Below are 21,360 nucleotides of genomic sequence, written 5' to 3'. Positions count from 1 at the left end.
TATGAAGTCGCCCGGGTCCGGAGGTAGAAAAGCAGGCCCAGACTTTCACATTTCCACCACCATGCTTCACTGTTGGGAGGAGGCTCTTCTCTATAAATGCAGTGTTGACTTTTCTCCAAAAATGGCGCCTGTTAATTCAAGTTAATTCAAGTTTGGACTTCCAGAAATCCTCTGGTTTGTCAAACTGCTCTCTGGCAAAGTTTAAACGGGCAACTTTGTTCTTTTTTGAGACCAAAGGTTTCCTTCTAGCAACTGTCCCATGAGTGCCGTGTCTTTTGATACTTCGCCAGATTGTAGACGCATGTACACTCTGGAGGTGATGCGTGGGTTGGCCTTTACCTGCCTTATTATTTTTCTGGTGCTTCTTGGTGTTAGTTTTGATGGCCGTCAACTTCTGGGCAGAGTTGCGGTGATGCTGAGTGCCCTCCATTTGTAAATTATGTGTCTTACAGTGTATGGATGAAGCTGGAATCTTTTGGAGATTCTCTTGTATCTTTCCCCAGACTGATGGGCTGTCACCACCTTCTTTCTGATGTCCTCAGATGTCTCGTTTCCTCTCGGCATGGTTGATCTCTTCTCTATGCCTTGACACAACAGTGGTTTGGTTGGTTTCCTCTCCTTTTTAACCAGTGTGGATCAAAACCTTTCCCAAGGATGTCTCATTTGATTGGTCTGCTAAATTGATTACTTAAGCACTCACATGTGTTTCACCTGAGTCTTTTACGTAATTGACTTTACCAGTGCAGCTGTGGTTCATTTACTTTTGCACATGCTCTGATTCCATGTTTCATGTAGACTGCTTGCAACTCACACATTTCCCTCAAAAGAAGTAAATGGAATCGATTAACATAAACCTAACATTTCATATACAAAAACCGGTAATGATAAAATAAGAGAATCTTGGTAAAAAAAAAATATATATATATAAACCACTCAAATAGTTCACAAACTTTCAAGCAGCACTGTATATATATATATATATATATATATATATATATATATATATATATATATATATATATATATATATATATATATACATCTGCTAATGGTTTATGACACTGTTTGAAATACATTTATGTACAAAACTTTTATGTATTTAAATACAGCTGGACAATATATCAATATTTTATTTTATTGTATTGTATTGATGCACATACAGGCACATTAAAAAAAATATAATATCATTGAAAAGTTACTTTATTTCAGTGAAATATGTGAAATTCATATATTATATAGATATATTACATACAGAGAGTGATCTATTTTAAGGGTTTATTTATTTTATTGTTGATGATTATGAAGCTTACAGCCAATGAAAACCCAAAAAATCAGTGTCTCAGAAAATTGGAATATTATAGAAGATCAATTGGTACTTTTGGTAGTGTTGGCAGAGTGCCAAGTCCTGCTGAAAAATGAAATCCGCATCCCCAGCAACAGCTGGAAAAGAGGCGGAGTCTGACTTCACATGTATTGGAGGAGGCAGGTGCTAGTCTTCACCCTCCTGGTATTGCTAGTGATAGTGGGAGTTCATCTGAATTGGTGGGGTAATCAGTCTTGTAAATTGGGGAGAAAATTGGTATAAAATAAAATAAAAAAAGGATTATGTAAGGATTTACAAATGCCTAAAAAAAGACCTCTTTGTCTACAAAATTATGATTGTTGCTGGCAGCAAACATTTTATCCTTACTATAATCTTTACATTTATTACAGAAATTAATAAGCAATACATATTTGAATAACTGGTTTGTCTTTTTTCTGTAGATACTTATCTGTTAACAAGTAATAAAGTGATAAAATGCTTAGTAGGCCAAATTATAACTTCGTTCTGAGGGTATTGGGAGATAGTTAAGTCTGACCATGCAATGTGATTGGCTGAGAGGAGTTCTGTGAGTACTGTTATCAGCCGACAATGCACTGTTACTGAAGCTCTCCATGTATTACTCTGCCATATACAGGTTACCTAGCAACGATGCTGCGCTTACAAGCCAAATACAAACCAAATGTGCATGATGTCATTATACACCACTGTAGGGCTGCCACGATTATGTCGACTATTAAAATAGTCGACGACTAATTTAATAGTCGATTAGTCGTTTTTTTTTTTTTCTTTGTTTTTCTCTCCAAACTGCTGCGACTGCCTTTCTGTCCTGGACGCACATGCGCAGTAGTGGAAACCGGGGTAGGTAGTGGACGACATCTCAGGACATTATACAGACAGGCTCTGGTTTCATGGCTACCCCGCTACAGAACTCAAAAGTGTGGGATCACCAAGAAAATAAAAGTGAAACGCGTGCAATGCAATATCTGCAATGAAGAACTTGCCTTCCTCGGCAGCACAACCGCGATGCACGAGCACCTGAAAAGGAGGCATGTTGTGGCTGATTAAATGACGAAGAAGCTAAATTGCTATTTAGCTGCTAAAATTAGCGTAAACAGAGCGTTAACTTAGTACTTAACTTACTCATCTTGATAGCTTTAAAACAGAGGTCACTAATAGGCGGACCGCGATCCGGATCCGGACCCAGACGTTGTCACAAATGCCGTCCCAAACCGATAAACTACAGAGAAGGATTTCATTCTGACAGTGGCTTCTGTTTTCAGTGCTTTTCGGTGCAGTAAACTCACAGATCAGTCATGTGTGGTGTAAAATCACCAAACGCTCTCCTCTGCCAATCAGATCTGTGCAGACCGCTGCCCTGTGTACGGTAATGTACACAATATCTGGACAGAGAGGCATTTTTTATTAATATACTTTTTTTTCATAATAGTTCAAACAACCTCACGGTTGAGATGTTTCATAAATGCCAGTGCCTTATCCTTATTTTACACAGTTGTTTACACTTTATGCTAAACAGTAAAATAATTGTCTGTTACAACAAGCTGCATATTTCATTAAAGGTTTAATGAACTATGATTTTAATTGTTTTTATTTTTAGTTAGCATATAGCTGAAATCTAATGTTGGTTGTATAATAGCAGCTGCATTCTATTGTGATAAACTGTGTTTTATATTCAATTAACGTATGATCCGATTAGTCGACTAATCATAAAAAATAATCAGTGATTAGTCGACTATAAAAATAATCGTTTGTGGCAGCCCTACACCACTGGGAGCCGCTGGATCCCATAGAGGCACAGTGCAGAAATGCGGTCCCACAAATAAATAAGCCCAGCGATTCAAAAATATGCATTATTACACACATTATCAGCCACCAATATCAGGTTAAGAGCTGTTATTACTAAAATAAAAGCTTAAGTGTATATATTTTACAGTCAATATAGGGTATTTTAAGCTGAATGTAATGTGGCCGAAAATAGGGGACCCTTGTCATTTCGCAGGTCTTGCTGCTGGGGTGCCGAATAAACTAAACTTTAATTCTTAAAAAAAACAAAACAATTTCTTTCAAAGTCAAACGAGCGCTGGACTTTAATCTACACATTTTTTCTCCTGTAAACCCTTTATTTAGGTGAGTAAAGCTCTTACGTTTATTTACAGTAAGCTTGGATTTCTGCAATTTTGACTGAAATGGCCGATAATAGAGGCTACCACGCTAACCTAGCAACAATGCAGCACTTACAACAGCGCAGCTACAAACAGAGCAGTAATAGAAATATTTTAACTTACGGAGTTTTTAATAACCAAACAGATCATATTTTTTCATCCTCTTTAACTCAAAAACCTTCACTAATAAGCAATAATGGAACTGTGGTATAATCTCAATCATACACTCGAGGTTCCTGCTATAACATATATTCATCTGGGTGATGCTGATGTGGTCTGACCACAAAGACAAATGTATTTGTGTATAATTATCATTTTGAAGACTGCAGTAGGCACTCCTCGTGCCTACGACCGCAGCACTGCGGTGCCAATATTACACATTATAGCACGAACATCGAGTGTATTATTGCTTAAGTAAGTTAATTTTTCACTACCAATCCATGTCCAGCAAAGAAAAAACAATAAGACAATGCGTCAGATTTAAGAAATGTATCTAATTAGCCCTGCACTATGAACAAAGCCTCAGTCCTGTTTCACTTCTGTAGTCCTAACAATGCTAATTATACACAAATACATTTGTCTTTGTTGTCAGACCATGCCTGTGATGAACAGGTGTGACCTGACAGATCACAGGTGTGTCCTGTGTGTGTCTGGCCTCTGGTGATGCTGAGTAGTGCTCAAGTCTGGTGTTTTATGTCAAGATGAAAGCGGCCAGTCCTTCAGACAGTGTCCTAATGAAAGCTGCCACTGAGTTATGGCTGCTTATAACCTCAGGCAGTGTCTTCCCCAGCTTTTATTCAAACAAGACTTCAGTGGCCTTTGCCTGGAAGCCACCAAAAAGGTCATCTTCATCCTTATGGCTCATTTATTTAAGTTTGCATGCACACAATAGACCATCTAAAACAGTGGACTGAACTAAGACTCTTATAAGAGTCTATACTGTAAATAATACAGTTGCTTAACCCTTGTGTGTTGTTCATATTTTTGTTACTCGTTTACTTTGTTACTTGTATTTAATTCAGCAAAATTAAGCAATTTTACATTAAAATGCTTTACACATGCTTGCTTCACCTCAATTGTAAGCAATATAAACAGCTTACATGGTTAATATTTGCCCTTTACCTTTCTTATGTTACATTTCTTTTAAAAAGTGCTACTCTTTTTTTATTAGTTTTTTAATAAAATGTAAAAGAAAATGAATTAAACTCAAGATATGAGTGGAAAATTTGTGTAGTTTCAAATTTACAAATGAAGCAATGTTTATTAGCCCTTGACCAAACATACTGTATGTAATATAAATGTGTAGGGGGGGTGTACAGTGTGTGTTTATCAAAAATGTGTTTTGATATGTGTTTTTCACAAAAAATTAGCCAATGCCAATGAGTTTGAATTAGAAAAAAATTGTTTTTGTTTAATTTGATGAAAAATGAAAACGGGTCCCACAGACCCGAACACCACACAAGGGTTAAGATGCACCCATTGATAACAATGATTTATAGGTGCACTCTTGACTGAATGCAATCAAATTCTCACAGCAATGTCACAGCCTACATGCCTTCTTAGAATAAAAGATACAATTTCTACAGCAAAGGAAGGATACACTCTCTATTAGTACCACTGATTTCAGAATATCAGCTTATACACTGACATGCCCAATATCATGGGCCAGGAACTGGTACCCGCATCCCATGACTTTTGCCATATGTCATGGAAAATAAGGCATACTGCATACATGTATGCGTGTCCTCAACTGTTTGCAAAAACAATTTCACATTGCCATGCATGCTTTTCAGTATTCAGCCTCACTCACAAGATAACACCTTACAACTTATACAGATGTAGGCTTTCCCTAGCTTTCCCCTGAGGCAAGGCAACACTTTGGGCCCTATTTTTGAGAGTGTGGGTGCATGTGCTTTGCCAAGATAGCAATGAACGTCAGCAATGAACCCTTGCTTTCAGAGTATCAGAATATAAGCTTAGATAAACTAAGACCTTAGTTGGACCTTGGTTGGAGCCAAGGTGCTCATGTCCCTGTTGCTGGTTCAACGGTTGTCCTTTCTTGGACCACTTCTGCTAGATACTGATAAATGCAAATCTGCTGCCTAATACCTACAGTAGATCCCACTCTATTGACCTTACCACCCTACAGGGGTTGGACAATGAAACTGAAACACCTGTCATTTTAGTGTGGGAGGTTTCATGGCTAAATTGGAGCAGTCTGGTGGTCAATCTTCATTAATTGCACATTATTGCACCAGTAAGAGCAGGGTGTGAAGGGTAAGGTAGGAGCACAGTTTTGCTCAAAATTTTGCAATGCACACAACATTATGGGTGACATACCAGAGTTCAAAAGAGGACAAATTGTTGGTGCACGTCTTGCTGGCGCATCTGTGACCAAGACAGCAAGTCTTTGTGATGCATCAAGAGCCACGGTATCCAGGGTAATGTCAGCAAACCACCAAGAAGGACCAACCACATCAAACAGGATTAACTGTGGAGGCTGTAAGAGGAAGCTGTCTGAAAGGGATGTTCGGGTGCTAACCCGGATTGTATCCAAAAACATAAAACCACGGCTGATCAAATCACGCAGAATTCAATGTGCACCACAACTCTCCTGTTTCCACCAGAACTGTCCGTCAGGACAATAAATTATTGTGGTCTAAAAACAGGTGTTTCAGTTTCAGTGTCAAACCCCTGTACGTGCTATTAGAACCAGATAATCAATGTTCTGGCAGCTTGCTTTCTAAAACATCTTTTCACAGCTTATAAACCACCACAGCCCAAAACCGTCCCACTCACCTATACAGGTGGGGAAGATGTCCTCGTTGTTGATCTGCACCTCGATCCAGTCCATCAGCAGGTTCATGTACTGTGGAGCGGGCAGGGCCGTGGGCTTCTTGTACTTGAGCTCGTCCTGCCAGCGGTACTCGTACCGTGGTCCTCCGGACATGACGGGGCAGCTCTTCTCCGTGCAGTACTCGCACACGGTGCCGTAGATGAGGTTGATGCGGTTGAAGAAGTCCACCACGTGCACCGCCACCCAGTCATTCAGGTCCTCGCCCGGCGGCAGCTGCACGGCCGCCCGCAGGTCCACACCCGAGTGCAGCGACGCCTGGGCTTTCTTGTGCAGGTCGAAGCGCTGCGTGCCCGGCTCAAACTTCCGCTTGGGCCGGAAGGTCTTGTCCTTGTTGAAGACTTGCTTGAGGGCGATGGACATCCCTTCTGCGTGAAGGTCTATCAAAACTGGGGGGTGAAAATGTATGGGTACCAGGGTGGGAGAGGGAGGGGAAGGAAGGGACGTTGAATGGAGTGAATGGATGAATGAGTAGATGAATGGATGGATGGATGGAAAGATATGAATAGGGTGGAGCTATCCCAGTGGACAGATGTACAATATGGTCCAAGCCTTGGCCTTGGTTACAAGAAGTTTCTTGAGGTTTCTTCAGACGATGGTGATCTTTTGGGTTATGGCATGCTCATTTCTGCAAAAAAAACAAAACAGAAAAAAGAGATTAATACAAATGAATTAGGTAATTATCGTTAAGATTTTTGGGACAATTTAACAGCAAAGTCATGAAACTAGTTCCACTGAAAAATTAATTGAAACAAACAAAAAAAATAACTTTAACTTTCAAGTTTTTCCGCAACCAGCCCTGGTTTTAGACTGCTTTTCTTGGGGGGGGGGGGGGGGAGACATTATCTGCTACTAATTAAGTTAGCATAGCTAGCTAGCTGCTAATACTAAGAGTTAAGCAACACAAGGGTCACAAGCAGGTAACACTGAGCAACAAATCACCCCAACTTAGCAAACGTTACCTTTGGAAATCAGTTTAAACTGGAAAAAGTGTTTAATTTGCCCTTATATATCCCAGTCTGCTGCTTTTATATTACTCAGAGCCAAACAGAAATAAGCAAGTAAATATCTTCACATTACACAGAAAAATGGGTTTTCGTGATTGGTTCAGAATTTTACTTTAAGAGATAATTAAAATAATAGTTGTTGCTCGTATTGCGCTGGGGGTCAACGACCCCCCCCCCCCCCCCCCCCCCCCAGCCCCCCCAGGACTGGCCCTGATTGCAACGATTAACTGTCATAATCGACAGTGTTGATTATTAAAAAGCATGTTTTCAAGCTTATATTTTATATGAGGTGTTTCATACATAATAATTTTAATTTCACAAATTAACTTGTTATGCTATTTTAAAGCAGAGACTAGACAACACAGTGATATTTACAGGTTTACAGAGCAGGTGATTTAAAAAATCTACTGAAAAAAGAACCATGCCCACAAAAAAAGAAATTCTCACTAATTGACTAATTGGAAAAATAATCTTCAGCCAATCAGATATGTTTGCATGTATAAATATTCAAGAGCCGAATTCAAGAGCAGAAATCCTATCGCCTATCCCACTCCTCCACTGGACTAAAACACCGTTATACCAGATCACCAGAGCACTTTTAAAATGAATGAAAAAACGATGAAATTAGATATTTAGGGTTTAGTTTTTCTCAGTTTAAGATATTTGGCATATCAGTATAGTGTATCTATGTATAGTGTTTTAAGTTGATGCATCCAATAAAAGTTAATGCAGTGACCTGGTTTTCCTCTCTGTTTAAGTGAAGCTTCTCCCAATTCTAACTTTAGAAGAAACCTCTCCTCCGCTCTGAGGCCGAGCGTGTACATACACATCCACACAGCGCTGATGTGCATCAGCGAGGAGTCCTGACCTTAATTCCATCACCCCACTGCACTGCTGTTCAAACAGCACAGAGAAAAGGCCTGCAGTGCACATGCAGGAGTCCTGCCTCGCCATGCCTGAGCTGACAGTAATACCATAACTTCTATTACACAACCGCCCTGTTCCCACTCCACCGGCAGCTGTGGAGCTTTCTGCTGATACACACTGTTGCTCATCTGCCCTGCAGTTACCAATAAAGCTCTCTGACCCTGGATCTGAAAAAACACACTGTTAGTCACAGTTAAACACTGCAAACGCTCTGCATCCGCTTCAGGACCGCCTTTAAATCAGAAGAACATACACTGATGTGCCAAAAGTCATGGGACAGCACAGGCTCAGGAAACGGCTTGGAAATGTTCACACCTGTATACTCCAAGTTGTGAGGTTTTATCATGTGAGCGAAGCTAAAGACTGGTCAGCATGCTCATGGCAAGGCAACTTAAATTCGAATGAATGGGAAGGATAAAAGGCAAGGCAAGGCAAGGCAAGGCAAGTTTATTTATATAGCACCTTTCATACACAACGGTCATTCAAAGTGCTTTACAAGTTAGAAAATACACAGAGAAATCAAATAAAAAAAAAACATGTAAAAGATTAACAGTAAAAATGGAAATAAAAACTAAAATAGGAATAAAGCATGATTGATTAAAACATGATTAAAACAAAGAGGATTAAATTAAAAACATGTAAAAGAACAACAAGGAATTAATAAGAATAAAGCATGAATAAAACATAATATAAAAGTGCCGTTACAGAATAAAAGTGGGCGGAGCTGCAGTGTTTTAAGCTGAGCTGAAAGCCTGATCAAACATGTAGGTTTTCAGTCTGGATTTAAACATGTTTAGTGTTGGAGCTCTTCTAATGCTCTCTGTTAACTGGTTCCATTTAAGAGCAGCGTAGTAGCTAAACGCTGCCTCTCCGTGTTTAGTTTTTACTTTAGGCGGCTCTAACTGAGCAAAAAAATCTACAACTCTCTAACAACTCTGGAAAAAAATTAAGAGACCTCTTTAGTTTTTAAATCAGTTTCTCTGATTTTGCTATTTATAGGTTTATGTTTGAGTAAAATGAACATTGTTGTTTTATTTTATAAACTACAGACAACATTTCTCCCAAATTCCAAATAAAAATATCATCATAAAAATGAGAAATGGCTGAAATAACTAAAAAGATGCAGAGCTTTCAGACCTCAAATAATACAAAGAAAACAAGTTCATATTCATAAGAGTTCAGAAGAGTTCAGAGTTTAAGATTTCAGAAATCTATATTTGATTAAATAACTCTCCTCCACCAGTCTTACACACTGCTTTTGGATAACTTTATGCCTTTACTCCTGGTGCAAAAATTCAAGCAGTTCAGTTTGGTTTGATGGCTTGTGATCATCCATCTTCTTCTTGATTATATTCCAGAGGTTTTCAATTCGGTAAAATAAAAAGAAACTTATAATTGGTCTTATATAATATTCTAATTGTCTGAGATACTGATTTTTGAGTTTTCATTGGCTGTAAGCCATAATTATCATCAATTAAAGAAATAAACACTTAAAATAGATCACTCTGTGTGTAATACATCTATATAATATATTTATATATTATATAATATATTTATACTAATATATTAGTCCCACATTTTAAACTGAATTACTGAAATAAAGTAATTTTTTTTAATGATATTCAATTCTTTTTTGAGAAGCACCTATTTGTATCTCATTTTCATCTAAGGCTGACTCTTAATAAAAGTGCATTTAGAACATTTGTAACATGTAGTTTTATATAACCAGGACAGCTATTTTTTTTTGCAAAGCAGTTTTACAGAAAGCTGGTAGCAGGACAAAAGATCAACCCAAAAACCAAACAAATATATTTTTTTTATATATATACTTTATATTTTATATATACTTTTTATATATATATATAAAAGAAAAAACAGGTGTGATATTGTAGAATAGCTGAATTTACTCCTGTATAAGCTCAAAAAAAAGACTTTAGGGGAAGAATTAAATAAGTTAAATAAGTTTAAAACAACATACAGTCCCTTTAAAGTTCACAGAAGCTCCACAACATCAATAGTGAGAGTAAAGCATAAACCTCAACCCTCAAACGCCTCATTTACTGAAAAGCATCTACTGCACGCTGTAATTTACTGGAGTAGCATCAGTTTTTCCAACATCATTTGTCTGCAGGATTGAGTTGAGCCTCACAGCTCCAGACTCAGAGCGGATCTGTGAAATAAATGGTTGTTTTGTGTGTAAAATCGGTGTTGCGCAAACACACAGTTCTCAGGTATTCTCTGTGTATTCCCACGGCGGGGTGGAATTTCATTTGCTATGTCAGTCATCACTAGATCATCATTAGGGGTAATGAATGTTTGTAGGCTGTTTGTGAGCTGATTAGCGAGCAGGGAAGTGGCGACAGGTAACAAATAAAAATTCCCTTCTTCAGGAAATAATAAGAACTAAAAGTAAAAGTGTTGTTTCAGGGAAACGCTGAGGGGTGTCTGACCTTCTGGCTAAAGCTGGGGAAGTGTCGGAATTCCCCGTACCTGTCGGACCTGTGCTTTAGGCGTGGTACACAAACACACACTGCTCGAGATCTCGAGTGTGTTAAGTGAAAGACAATTCTTGGTTTTGTTGTAGTTAATCCTCCTTTTCTACACATGTCTTTTGACCCCCAGTACTAGAGGGCAAGCAAACATAACGTCATTCAAAAATCATGCAGCTCGAAAATGACAACTTTTAAGAGGAAGGACAAAACTTTTGTATATTTCAATGTCAAGTAATTTTCAAGCATTTCTATTGGCCCATTCATCATAAACTATCTCAAACAATGTAAAAAAAAAAAAAACTAGTGCTGGGCAGTATGACAAAAAATGTATATCACGGTATTTTTCAAAATTCTGACGGTTTCATGGTATATCATGGACATTTTTATTATTTTATTATTATTTATTTATATATTTTTGCATGACTGGGCTTTTATATAAATTTGTGAATTACTGTACTGTTAGGAGTACATATAATATAAAACACCAAGGCTTTAAATTAAAACGGATTACTACTATTGGGTTTATTTTGTCCCACAAAATTACACAATATAGGAAAATATCATATCATAGACTTCATTAGCAGAAAAAAACAGCTACAGGATGTAAACAATAGAACTTAAACAGAGATACGCCAACAACTTTAACACAACTTCCTTTACTTGACAAAATATTTTAATAAATAGTTCAAGCCAGTAGAGGCATTAGAGAGTAAAAATCAGCCACAATTCCTTTCTTTCTCCAGTTAACAGATACATTCAGTTCAGTTTGCATTAAAATTATCCATCAAGCTACAGTATTAATATATTTAAACAGGGCTATAGTTACTGCTCACCTCGTATCATCTAGTTTTATGGAGTTTTGTCACTTGCTGAATAAATGATTCTGTTCTCAGGGCTGTTTCTGGGCTCGTCTGGGGGATAAATTGCTGAGTGCGCTATGCAACAAAACGCGTTACATTGTGGGAGCTTGTTATGCCAACTGGCTAGTGTTATCTAGCGGGCTGTTCCAGTGTGCTTGTTCTACACTGTGTGCTTCTACACAATGCACAGCAGCGCCTCTAGTGGTATAGCGGTATGTTAAAAATGCATACCGGTCCAAAATCCCTGTACAGTATACCGTATGAACCATTATACCACCCAGCACTACAAATGCCAGATTTGTTATTATGTTAACATGTCATTATGTTAAAAATTAGAAAAAGATGCAAAAATAGAGATAAAAGATTTTCGTGTGACACAAAAAGCCCTATCTGGACGAGATTCGTTTCTCAGGGGGACGTATATAAAAAAATATTACACACTTCATCACTACTTAGTGATAAAACTCTTGCATCCAGACTGCAATTGAAAAAACAGGAGGACCAGTGAGTTTTTTTTGTTTGGCTTTCTCAATCTGAGCAATCTGTTTATTATAATTAGGTGTATATTGCTTATTTATTTCAGAATTAGACTGAGCACGTTAATAAAAATGTGTTATTTTCCTATTTCTGACGGATTGTGTATACATAGTGCCTTATTTATTTTATTAATCTATTAATGCTTCAATTTCTGCCATTTTTAACACAATTTGTGGGGTGCAGAGTATTGTGGATAAATGGTGTCAGGACATTTTTTCATGGGTTATCTCTTTTCACATTTTTTCAACTGTTTTTCTTAGTAAAGTTCTTGTGAATCCAGCCCCAGATTACAGATCAGACCTATCATTAAGGAGATCCACCTGTCACGGTCCTGTACGTGGCTGGACCCGACCGTAGTACCACAGCTAATCACACTACAGATTAAATCAGCTAAAAAAGTAAAAACACTTCTATTCTCAGTTCTACAAAACCTGGATAGAAACTGTGAGAGACGATTGTCGTGTTGAAGAATGTGGTGAGAGGAAGTGAACCTGATCTGTAAGGTCAGATAAAGATGAAGCAGTGTGACGAGTTTATCCCCTTTCTTTATCTCCTTCTGCAGAGCAGACAGACAAATACAATGCTGTTTAACAGGAGCCTGAACTGCACTGTCTGACTTCCAGTGACTCAAACTGAAGTTCAGCAGAGGTAAAACTACAGACAATACACAGAGAACTACTTATTATACATATTTAAAAATGCTTAGTATAGTTATTATTTGTGTTAATATACAGTACTGGTCAAAATATAAGGAGTAACTTAAAAGTGTTCAACCAGGGGTGTCCAAACTTTTTTGTTGGGGGCCAGAAGGAGAAATATATTTGAAGTCACGGGCCACAGACTCCGTAATGAAACAAATAATGAAATATACCACTTTAAATAATACCTTTTTCCTGATTACTTTAATTTACACACCATTTTACTTGACTTACTATCTTTATCTTTGACAGTGTTGTGTAAACTAAGATTTTTCAAATTGATGTTTAATTTCATGATGTCTCTTAATATTAAACTCCTTAATTACGTTTTTCTGCGCTAGAAATGCGCACTCTCTCCGCTTTTAGACTCTTTGGCCCGTTTTTCTGTGCTAGAAATGCGCACTCTCTCCGCTTTTAGACTCTTTGGCCCGTTTTTCTGTGCTAGAAATGCGCACTCTCTCCGCTTTTAGACTCTTTGGCCCGTTTTTCTGCGCTAGAAATGCGCACTCTCTCCGCTTTTAGACTCTTTGGCCTGTTTTCTGCACTAGAAATGCACCCTCTCTCCGCTTTTAGACTCTTTGGCCCGTTTTTCTGCGCTAGAAATGCGCACTCTCTCCGCTTTTAGACTCTTTGGCCTGTTTTCTGCGCTAGAAATGCACCCTCTCTCCGCTTTTAGACTCTTTGGCCCGTTTTTCTGCGCTAAAAATGCGCACTCTCTCCGCTTTTAGACTCCTCGGCCTGTTTTTCTGAAGCTGTTAATTTGTGGTTTCTGAGGCTGGTAACTCTGATTAACTTCCTATAAAAACAAAGGTAACTCTTGCTCTTCCTTTCCTGGGGTGGTCCTGATGAGAGCCAGTTCTATCATAACATCTTAACATAATCTGGATTAGAACATTACTCAAATAGAGCTATTATTCACTGTATACCTGTAACTCTACCTCTTCACTACTTTACAACTGACGCTCTCAAACACTTTATTAAGAGACAAGAAATCAAAGTAATTAACTCTTGACGAGTTCAGCACAGCTGTTAACTGAAAGCCTGAACTCCAGGTGACTCTACCTCATAAAGCTGACTGAGAAAATCCAGCCAAGAGGTGTAAAGTTAAAGACGTCTAAGCAAGAGTAACACTTTGAAGAATCTAAAATATAAAACATATTCTGGTTTATTTAACTTTATGTTTATTAAATAACTTCATATGTTTTCTTCATAGTTTGGATGACATTTGAAACAATGAAAAAAAAATTGGAAACTGGTGTGAAAAGGTGTGTCTACCTGTATACCAAAAATATCAGCTTGAACTATTAATATAATTTATATGATGTGATTCTTATATAATAGTGCCTCCTGTGCATATTATACAACACTATAATACATACTTTTCACAACTACTGCAATCTGTTACTTACGGTACAATGGATAAAAACTACATTTCTTTAAATACACTAGCATGCCAAATGTCATGGGAGAGCAGAGAGGGAGACAGTCTTTAAACACTAACACCTGTATATGTTATGAGGTGTTATCTTGTGATTGAGGCTGAACACTGGCCAGTGTGCTCATGGCAAGGTGACGAGAATCATGGGAGTTTGAGTGGTGTCTAATAGTAGTGTAATAGTAGTAAAAGTAGTGTAGTGGGTGGTAATGATGTGGTAAAGGCTAGAATTAGCTTCCATGGAACATGACATATGTCATGGAACATGATGTAAGTTCCTGTCCCATGATTTTTGGTACATCAGTGCATATAACACCATTTATTAAAAGCCAGAACTGACTGTAAAAAAACAGAAACTTCTCATAGTAAATGTACATGTTTTCTACAGTCGTGTGGAAAAGCTTTCAGTGGAAAAGAACCGCTGAAAGATTTATAGCTTCACCCAAAAGAGAAGCAACTTTCTGGCGTATGGCCTCTTTCTGCACTGCATGTGTGTTTATGTACAGTCAGAACAATCAGGGCATGCTATTAGAGATATTATTCAGTATTAATAAAGAAATACTGTAAAAGCAAAATAATAGAGCTTAAGTTGCATTTTTACTTGCTAATACACTGAGGGTAACCCTTATTTCAATGCAGCCGAGAATTTACAAATAAAAGGAACTGAAAAACATTTAATTAAAATGAAAATAAAGTATTTAATCAGGTTAAGCTAAAATAAGAAACTTATTTTTTAAGGAACAAAACACTAAAAATTAAATGGCAAAAGAATTAGAAAAAAAAAATCAAACAACTATACTTTAATAAAGAAGGAATAAATTCAGAATAAAAGGATGGAAGTTGACAGACTAAAATTTAAAGCAGTCCAATAAAGAGATAAATTATTAGAATCATAAAAAATGAACACATAGAAAATAATAGAACACTAAAAAACTTAAGTAGCTAAAATAACCCTAAAATTATTAAGAAAATAAACAGTAGAAACAAAATAAAACTAAATAAATAAAATAATGAACTAAATCAAATAAATAAATTAAATAAAAATATAAAGAAAACACTGTTCCCATAAATGACACACACCTTCACAGCATGAATGAGCAGATCAGTTTCCTCTACCGAGAAGAGCAGAAACACTGTGCCATTAGAATACCAATCTGCCAAAGACAGAGCACGCCTGGCTCTTAAAGGTTGGTTTATTGCATGTTACACCCAAATTCATGATTAATTAAGAGAATTAGTTAGAATTACACATTTGGAGCCATGAAATGTGTACTTTTCCTGTCATTATGATAGCAAAGACTCACTGACAGGTCATAAATCAAGCTGCATTTTGCGTAGTTGATGGACTGCCTAAAGGCTGCTAAAATAGGGCCACTGGTGTTTAATAGAGCGTAGGACAGTGAGTGATTAAACACAGTGTTTAAAAACTCCAGCAGCACTGCTGTATCTGATCCACTTACTGTACCACCACAACACACACTAACAACTCATACTTCACCACCATGCTAATCAGAGCTAATCACTGCAGTTCTGAGAATAATAATGACCCACCACCCAAATAATAATAATAATAGCTGCTCTGTGGTGGTTTTCTCTGCGGTGGGGTCCTGAGTATTGAAGAACAGAGTAAAAGGAGGACAATAATAAAATATACACATCTATAACAGCAAATACACTCTAATAAAGACACACTGTACTGGATGTCTGAGTGCAACTTTCTAATTGGATTTTCTCTTCAAGTGATCATCTGAAAACTGAAGAACCAAAACATCAAAAAGGGAAGAAATCTAAACAGTGCAGCACTAAATATAGCAGCACGTCTCCTGCGCTGGTTCTGCTGTAAAACGCTGATGAGCTTTGACTCTCCTGAGACTCTAAATAGTGCGTTCATACACGGAAGCTTTAATCAAGCAGAGGCTAAACATCATCACAGACTGATGAGCCAAAAGCAGCTCATTGAAGTCTAAGGTCATGACCTTGTGACCCTGCAGTGATGTGGGTGTGAAGACAGCATGTTTTTATACAATACTCCTGCTAGACAAAACACTGACTTTAGGCCACTGATAAAGAATCGGACCAATCAGAGCTGTGTTTAGTGCTTGAAGCTCATCACATGGTCTATCTATTTACAGCTCATGTCCAGATTAGACCACTTTACACTTTACTTTAAACCCAGGCCTCAATGTGCTTTTGAATTTGAACGTGAATATAACGTTATATAATGTAATACAATGGGAAAGCTTCAACCAACACTTTTAAATGAAGGAAATAAACAGTAGTCTAGCTCCATATTATTCCACCTTTAACGACTTGGAAAGAAGAAATATGCCATCATATGCCGCCAGAAAGAAGTAGGACCAATTCTTTTTCTCTTTTGTACACCTACCCCTTACGAGTTTTTGAGTTTAACCCTTCAACTTGGAACAGAATTACAGAAGGAAGGGGGTGAAATCCTCCTCTTAAGAATGAGGAGCGCTGAAGTTCAGCAACCTAGCTGCTGCTGCTGATTAACTAGTTAACTTTAAGGCTTTATCATATAAATGAGAGAGGAAGCAGGTGGTGCAGCAATTATTTATTATTGTCCATGCCTTAATTTCTCTGTGATGTGGAGCTGAAATTACCTTTAATTAACTTTCATTTTATTTTATTTTTCCGTTTCACCTTAAATGCTGTAGCATCTTCCAACTGTTGCACCATTTAAGTAGCTACCTAGCTAGCTACTGAGATGAACATCTAGCGATTTTTTAAGCTTGTTTTAAAGAAAATTGTCATTAAACATTGAAACTACACATTAAACTATGGTAATATTGCAGTCATCATAATTTTTAAGTAGGAAAATAGTCAAATTTGTGGGTTTCTCTGGTCTCCTGTGCTGCCAACTTACCAGTCATTCTCGTAACTCTCTGTTTGGAGTGTGCCTCTGAAAAATCTCTATTTAAACAGAACAGAAAAAGTTGCAGCACATTCCACTATAACACTGTAGCCCACAGAAAACTACAAATCCACAGGCTTATCTATTTTACCACGATCAGTACAGACCTGTAACTCATCCACTACTCTGGGAATCGGTTGGGACAAAAGACAAAGACTCTGAATGGATCCCCATTAAAATGTTTATGAAGGTTAGAAACTTAATAGACAACTGGCGTTTTTAACTAGCGCCCCTAAGTGATAATGACGGGTCATCCTTGTGTAGGATTTTCACGTGTTTCTCTGATGTGAAAAGTCACTAATCTCTGTATGCAGGAATGTGAACGACTGAGAAGAAAAGCTGTAAAAATTCCTCAGCTACTACAGCCCTACACTACACGACCCCAGGTTACCGCTCTTTACAATTTGTATAAAGCAGGGCTGCTGAAAGTGTGTCACAAGAAAGCTGAGCGTGAGAATGTTTGATTTAGGCTTTTAGAGGGTGATTCCAGAGCCCAATCATTAATATAGAAAAATTCTGGGAATTCTGGGATGATGCTGATATCCGATATTATATTACACATACATATCTGCCAATGCTGATATACACATTGATAACTTATAACTATAAACAAATGTAACATTTATATATCTTACATTTTAGCTTTCAACCAAATGTATACTAACAATAAAATTAAAGAAATTGTTTTCACATTTATTTAGTTAACTGGTTCTTACACAGACAGTTCACAGATTGTAACCCTCTTTTTAAATAAATAATAGGTTAAATTAAACAAATAATCTGTTGAAACAAATACAAATAAACACAATTGAGCTTAAATCAATGGATTGTAAAGTAGCACAGACAGTGTTAGTCCTTTTTCTAGCCTATAATAAAAATTTGTCAGCAAATATTGTTTTTAAATGTGAAGTGTGGAGGTGGGGGAATTGTGGGTTCGCCCCATGCCGGGATTTCAAAAGTCTGTTCCAGCTGGGACACATTGGACTGACTGAGCCTCTCTGGGTTGTCGATATGATGATAATACTGATGATAAGTTTGTTTTAGGTGCTGGTGGAGGGTGTTTTGGCAAATAAAGGTATGTTTTGTGTTCATTCCCTCCCTGTGTCTGTGTTTCTCTTTGTTTCCGAACTACTGGATCACGGTGGCCACTCCCCTATCTCTAGGGGAACAGTCACAATATCTAGATATTAAAATAAAAACATTAAATTAAAATAAACAATTATCAGCCAATACCCATTTAAAAGATCCCTTCAAAATTGTATACTGAAATATATAAAATTATATATTTTTATAAAATATAAAATTATATATATATATATATATATATATATATATATATATATATATATATATATATATATATATATATATATATATATATATATATATAACAGTTCAAGCCAGATGCTGCCTGTCACTATTAATATCACATTGTGGTAATGCCTTCTATGATGTATTAGATCTCACCAGAACTAAAAAATAATTTGTCACCTTGCGTTGATAATATCTCACAACTTATACAGGTCTGGGAAATCCCTCGTCATCAATTTATGATTCATTTACATACTGCTATTCCATGACTATATACAGTCAAAGGTTTCTGTGTTTTTCTTTGTTTCTTTTATTTCTTTGTTTCTTCTATTAAATTTATTTTCTAAATTGCAGATTAATATTAATTACATAAAAGCAATTAAGGGACACATATGGAATTACATAGTAAACAGTGAAAAAAAGGTGTTTGTAAGCACTTTGACCCCCAGGATGTGAAAACATTGGCTTAAAAAAGGAATTTAAAATGATTTTTGCCTCAAAAAATCCTGAAATATTTCCATTGTTCAAATCCATTATTTTTGCTTTTATTCTGAACCTACAAGGCAAATAATGCAAATAATCAGAAGCCAAAGTCATCCCACTCTTGCCTTAAACTACATTATACTGGAAAATAATCTTTAACAGATTTGCTTTTGTGGTTTTTGGTGCAGTATTGTACACTGTACTCTGTTAATGAATGCAGAACCCCATTTGAATTTAGGCTTTAAAATGCTAATACCTTTTTTATATATTATAAAACAACTATAAACAAACTAATTAACACCACTGGCAAGTGACAATTTAATATTCAATTTAATATTCTATAAAGAGATGAGTGTGTATTTTATTGATGACATTGGAATTAGGATTTAATCTCAAGTGTTAAACTAATAAAGCAAAACTAAACTTCACTAAACTTGTCTTGTCTCTGTTTATTGATTATATTTACGTATGAAGGAACTGCAGACAGATGCTTTATGTTGAGTGGATGTAAGACCCTGAGGGCTGGTGTTGGAGAGGAAGTGGTGCTCCTGGGTGGCGGCGTGACTGCGCTGGTGGTGGGAACTCTGGTGGTGATTTAAATGAGCTCCTGCACTGGTTTAATGGCGCGCTCGTTCGGGCGGGGAGTCTGCGCCGTGGATTTGTGAGGCACGTCTCAGCTGAGGCTCAATAGGCTTTATGAGGACCACACAGAGGGCTGTTGATCTGCCATCAGCTGTGTGTGTTTCAGTGTGTGTGTGTGTGTGTGTGTGTTTGTGTGTGTTTGAGACTCGTGACTGGATCCCTCTGTGGCTGGAGCGGAACAACACTGCACACAGACCAAAGCTGTCACTATTGATTATGATCATTAATTTAGCAATATACTAATTAATCTAAAGATTAGCTAATTGATTAAACATAGTTGATATAAATGGGCATAACTGAGCAATAACAAACCATGCATAGCCTTGCATGGAGCCAAAAACATACAGTACAGTACAGAAGTTTTAATTCTCTGTAAAAATAAAAAAATAAAAAGCTTATTATTTTATGAAACGATTTTATATGCTTATATGCATTCCTAAAGTTTGCACGGTCAATAGAATATAATATCAAATCTCTAATATATATATGTATATGGTACTACTCAAAAGTTTAGAATCACTTGAAAAGTTGCAAAACACATTTTTATGTAATTCACAAACAATTATGTCCATTACACAATTAATTTATTCATTTAAATTGTGTATCAGAGGATTTTTGAATAATGAAAATATTTGCATTAAAGCCTATTTTTGCATAGAGGCCAATTTTTCTATTATTAGCATTTTTCAGTCACCTGCCTCAACTCAACTGAATGTTAGGAAATCCTTTTCAAATTTATTGCACAGCTAAAAAAAGGCTATTCTAACAAGAAAGCATTAAAAGGAGAAATTGAATTCCAGGTTAGTTTAGTATCTGAAGCATCAGCAGTTGTTGGCTTGCCTACATGTTCAAAATGGCCAGAAAGAAACAACTTTCTTTAGAAACCCATCATGTTTGTCTACAGGAAGGCTGATCTATGCAAGATATTGATAATAAAAAACAGAACATATCTTACCAATCCTACTAACTACTATCTTCAGGAAGTAGCATCATTGACAAGAACAGAAAATTGAATGGGAGACCCTGATGCACAACTGTGCAAGATGATAATATCTTCACAAAGATAATTTACAGGTTGTCAATGGACAGCTGCACTAAAGGGAACCTATCAAACACCAGTGTCAGCACCAATGGTTAAAAAAAAGGTGACTTCGGAATGCCAGACGTGAACATATAAACAATTTTTATACAAATATGTTATACAAAATACATATAAATGGTTAGATTTCATTATTTGTGGTGTTTCAAATTTTCTAAATAAATGGATGAGTAACATGGCCTAAAATTATATAATATAATCAATATAAATCACACGAATGTTAAATGTAAATCTCCTAAAAAATATATATTTTAGCTCTGTCTACGATCTGTAGCCTTTAGATTACATTACTCCCAATCCCGATCACATGACACAACACATGACTCTTCTAGGAAGTAGATCACCTGAGTACTAGCCACATGGTTTAGCCCTATAAAATGGCCTTATTTGCTCTTAGTCTTTGCTGAGTATTAACGGTTCTTTCCTCGTACAAAGCGTTATCCTATTTTCTGTGTTTATCTCTCGTTTTTGACCTTGTTTTGTTCACCGACCTCAATTTTTGCCTGCCTTTTGATATTGCCTTGCTGTATACTGACCTCTAGACTGTTTATCTACCCTGGTATGATATCTTATCTTATT

General features: G+C 36.8%; 1 protein-coding gene across 1 annotated transcript in view; it reads right to left on the bottom strand.

The window, feature by feature from the left end:
• LOC103045649 (MOB kinase activator 3B) overlaps positions 1-21,360 on the bottom strand; it is a 68,879-nt gene that overhangs the window by 34,389 nt on the left and 13,130 nt on the right. Inside the window, exon 2 of the mRNA XM_049464793.1 lies at positions 6,304-6,986. Within this exon, the coding sequence (XP_049320750.1) occupies positions 6,304-6,721 (418 nt within the window). The 5' untranslated portion in view covers positions 6,722-6,986. The remainder of the gene's footprint in view (positions 1-6,303; positions 6,987-21,360) is intronic.

The sequence above is a fragment of the Astyanax mexicanus genome, chromosome 1, assembly GCF_023375975.1.
Source record: "Astyanax mexicanus isolate ESR-SI-001 chromosome 1, AstMex3_surface, whole genome shotgun sequence".
Classification (NCBI taxonomy): Eukaryota; Metazoa; Chordata; class Actinopteri; order Characiformes; family Acestrorhamphidae; genus Astyanax; species Astyanax mexicanus.
The sequence above is the reverse complement of the archived record's forward strand: the minus strand, read 5'-3'. Positions and strand labels throughout refer to the sequence as shown.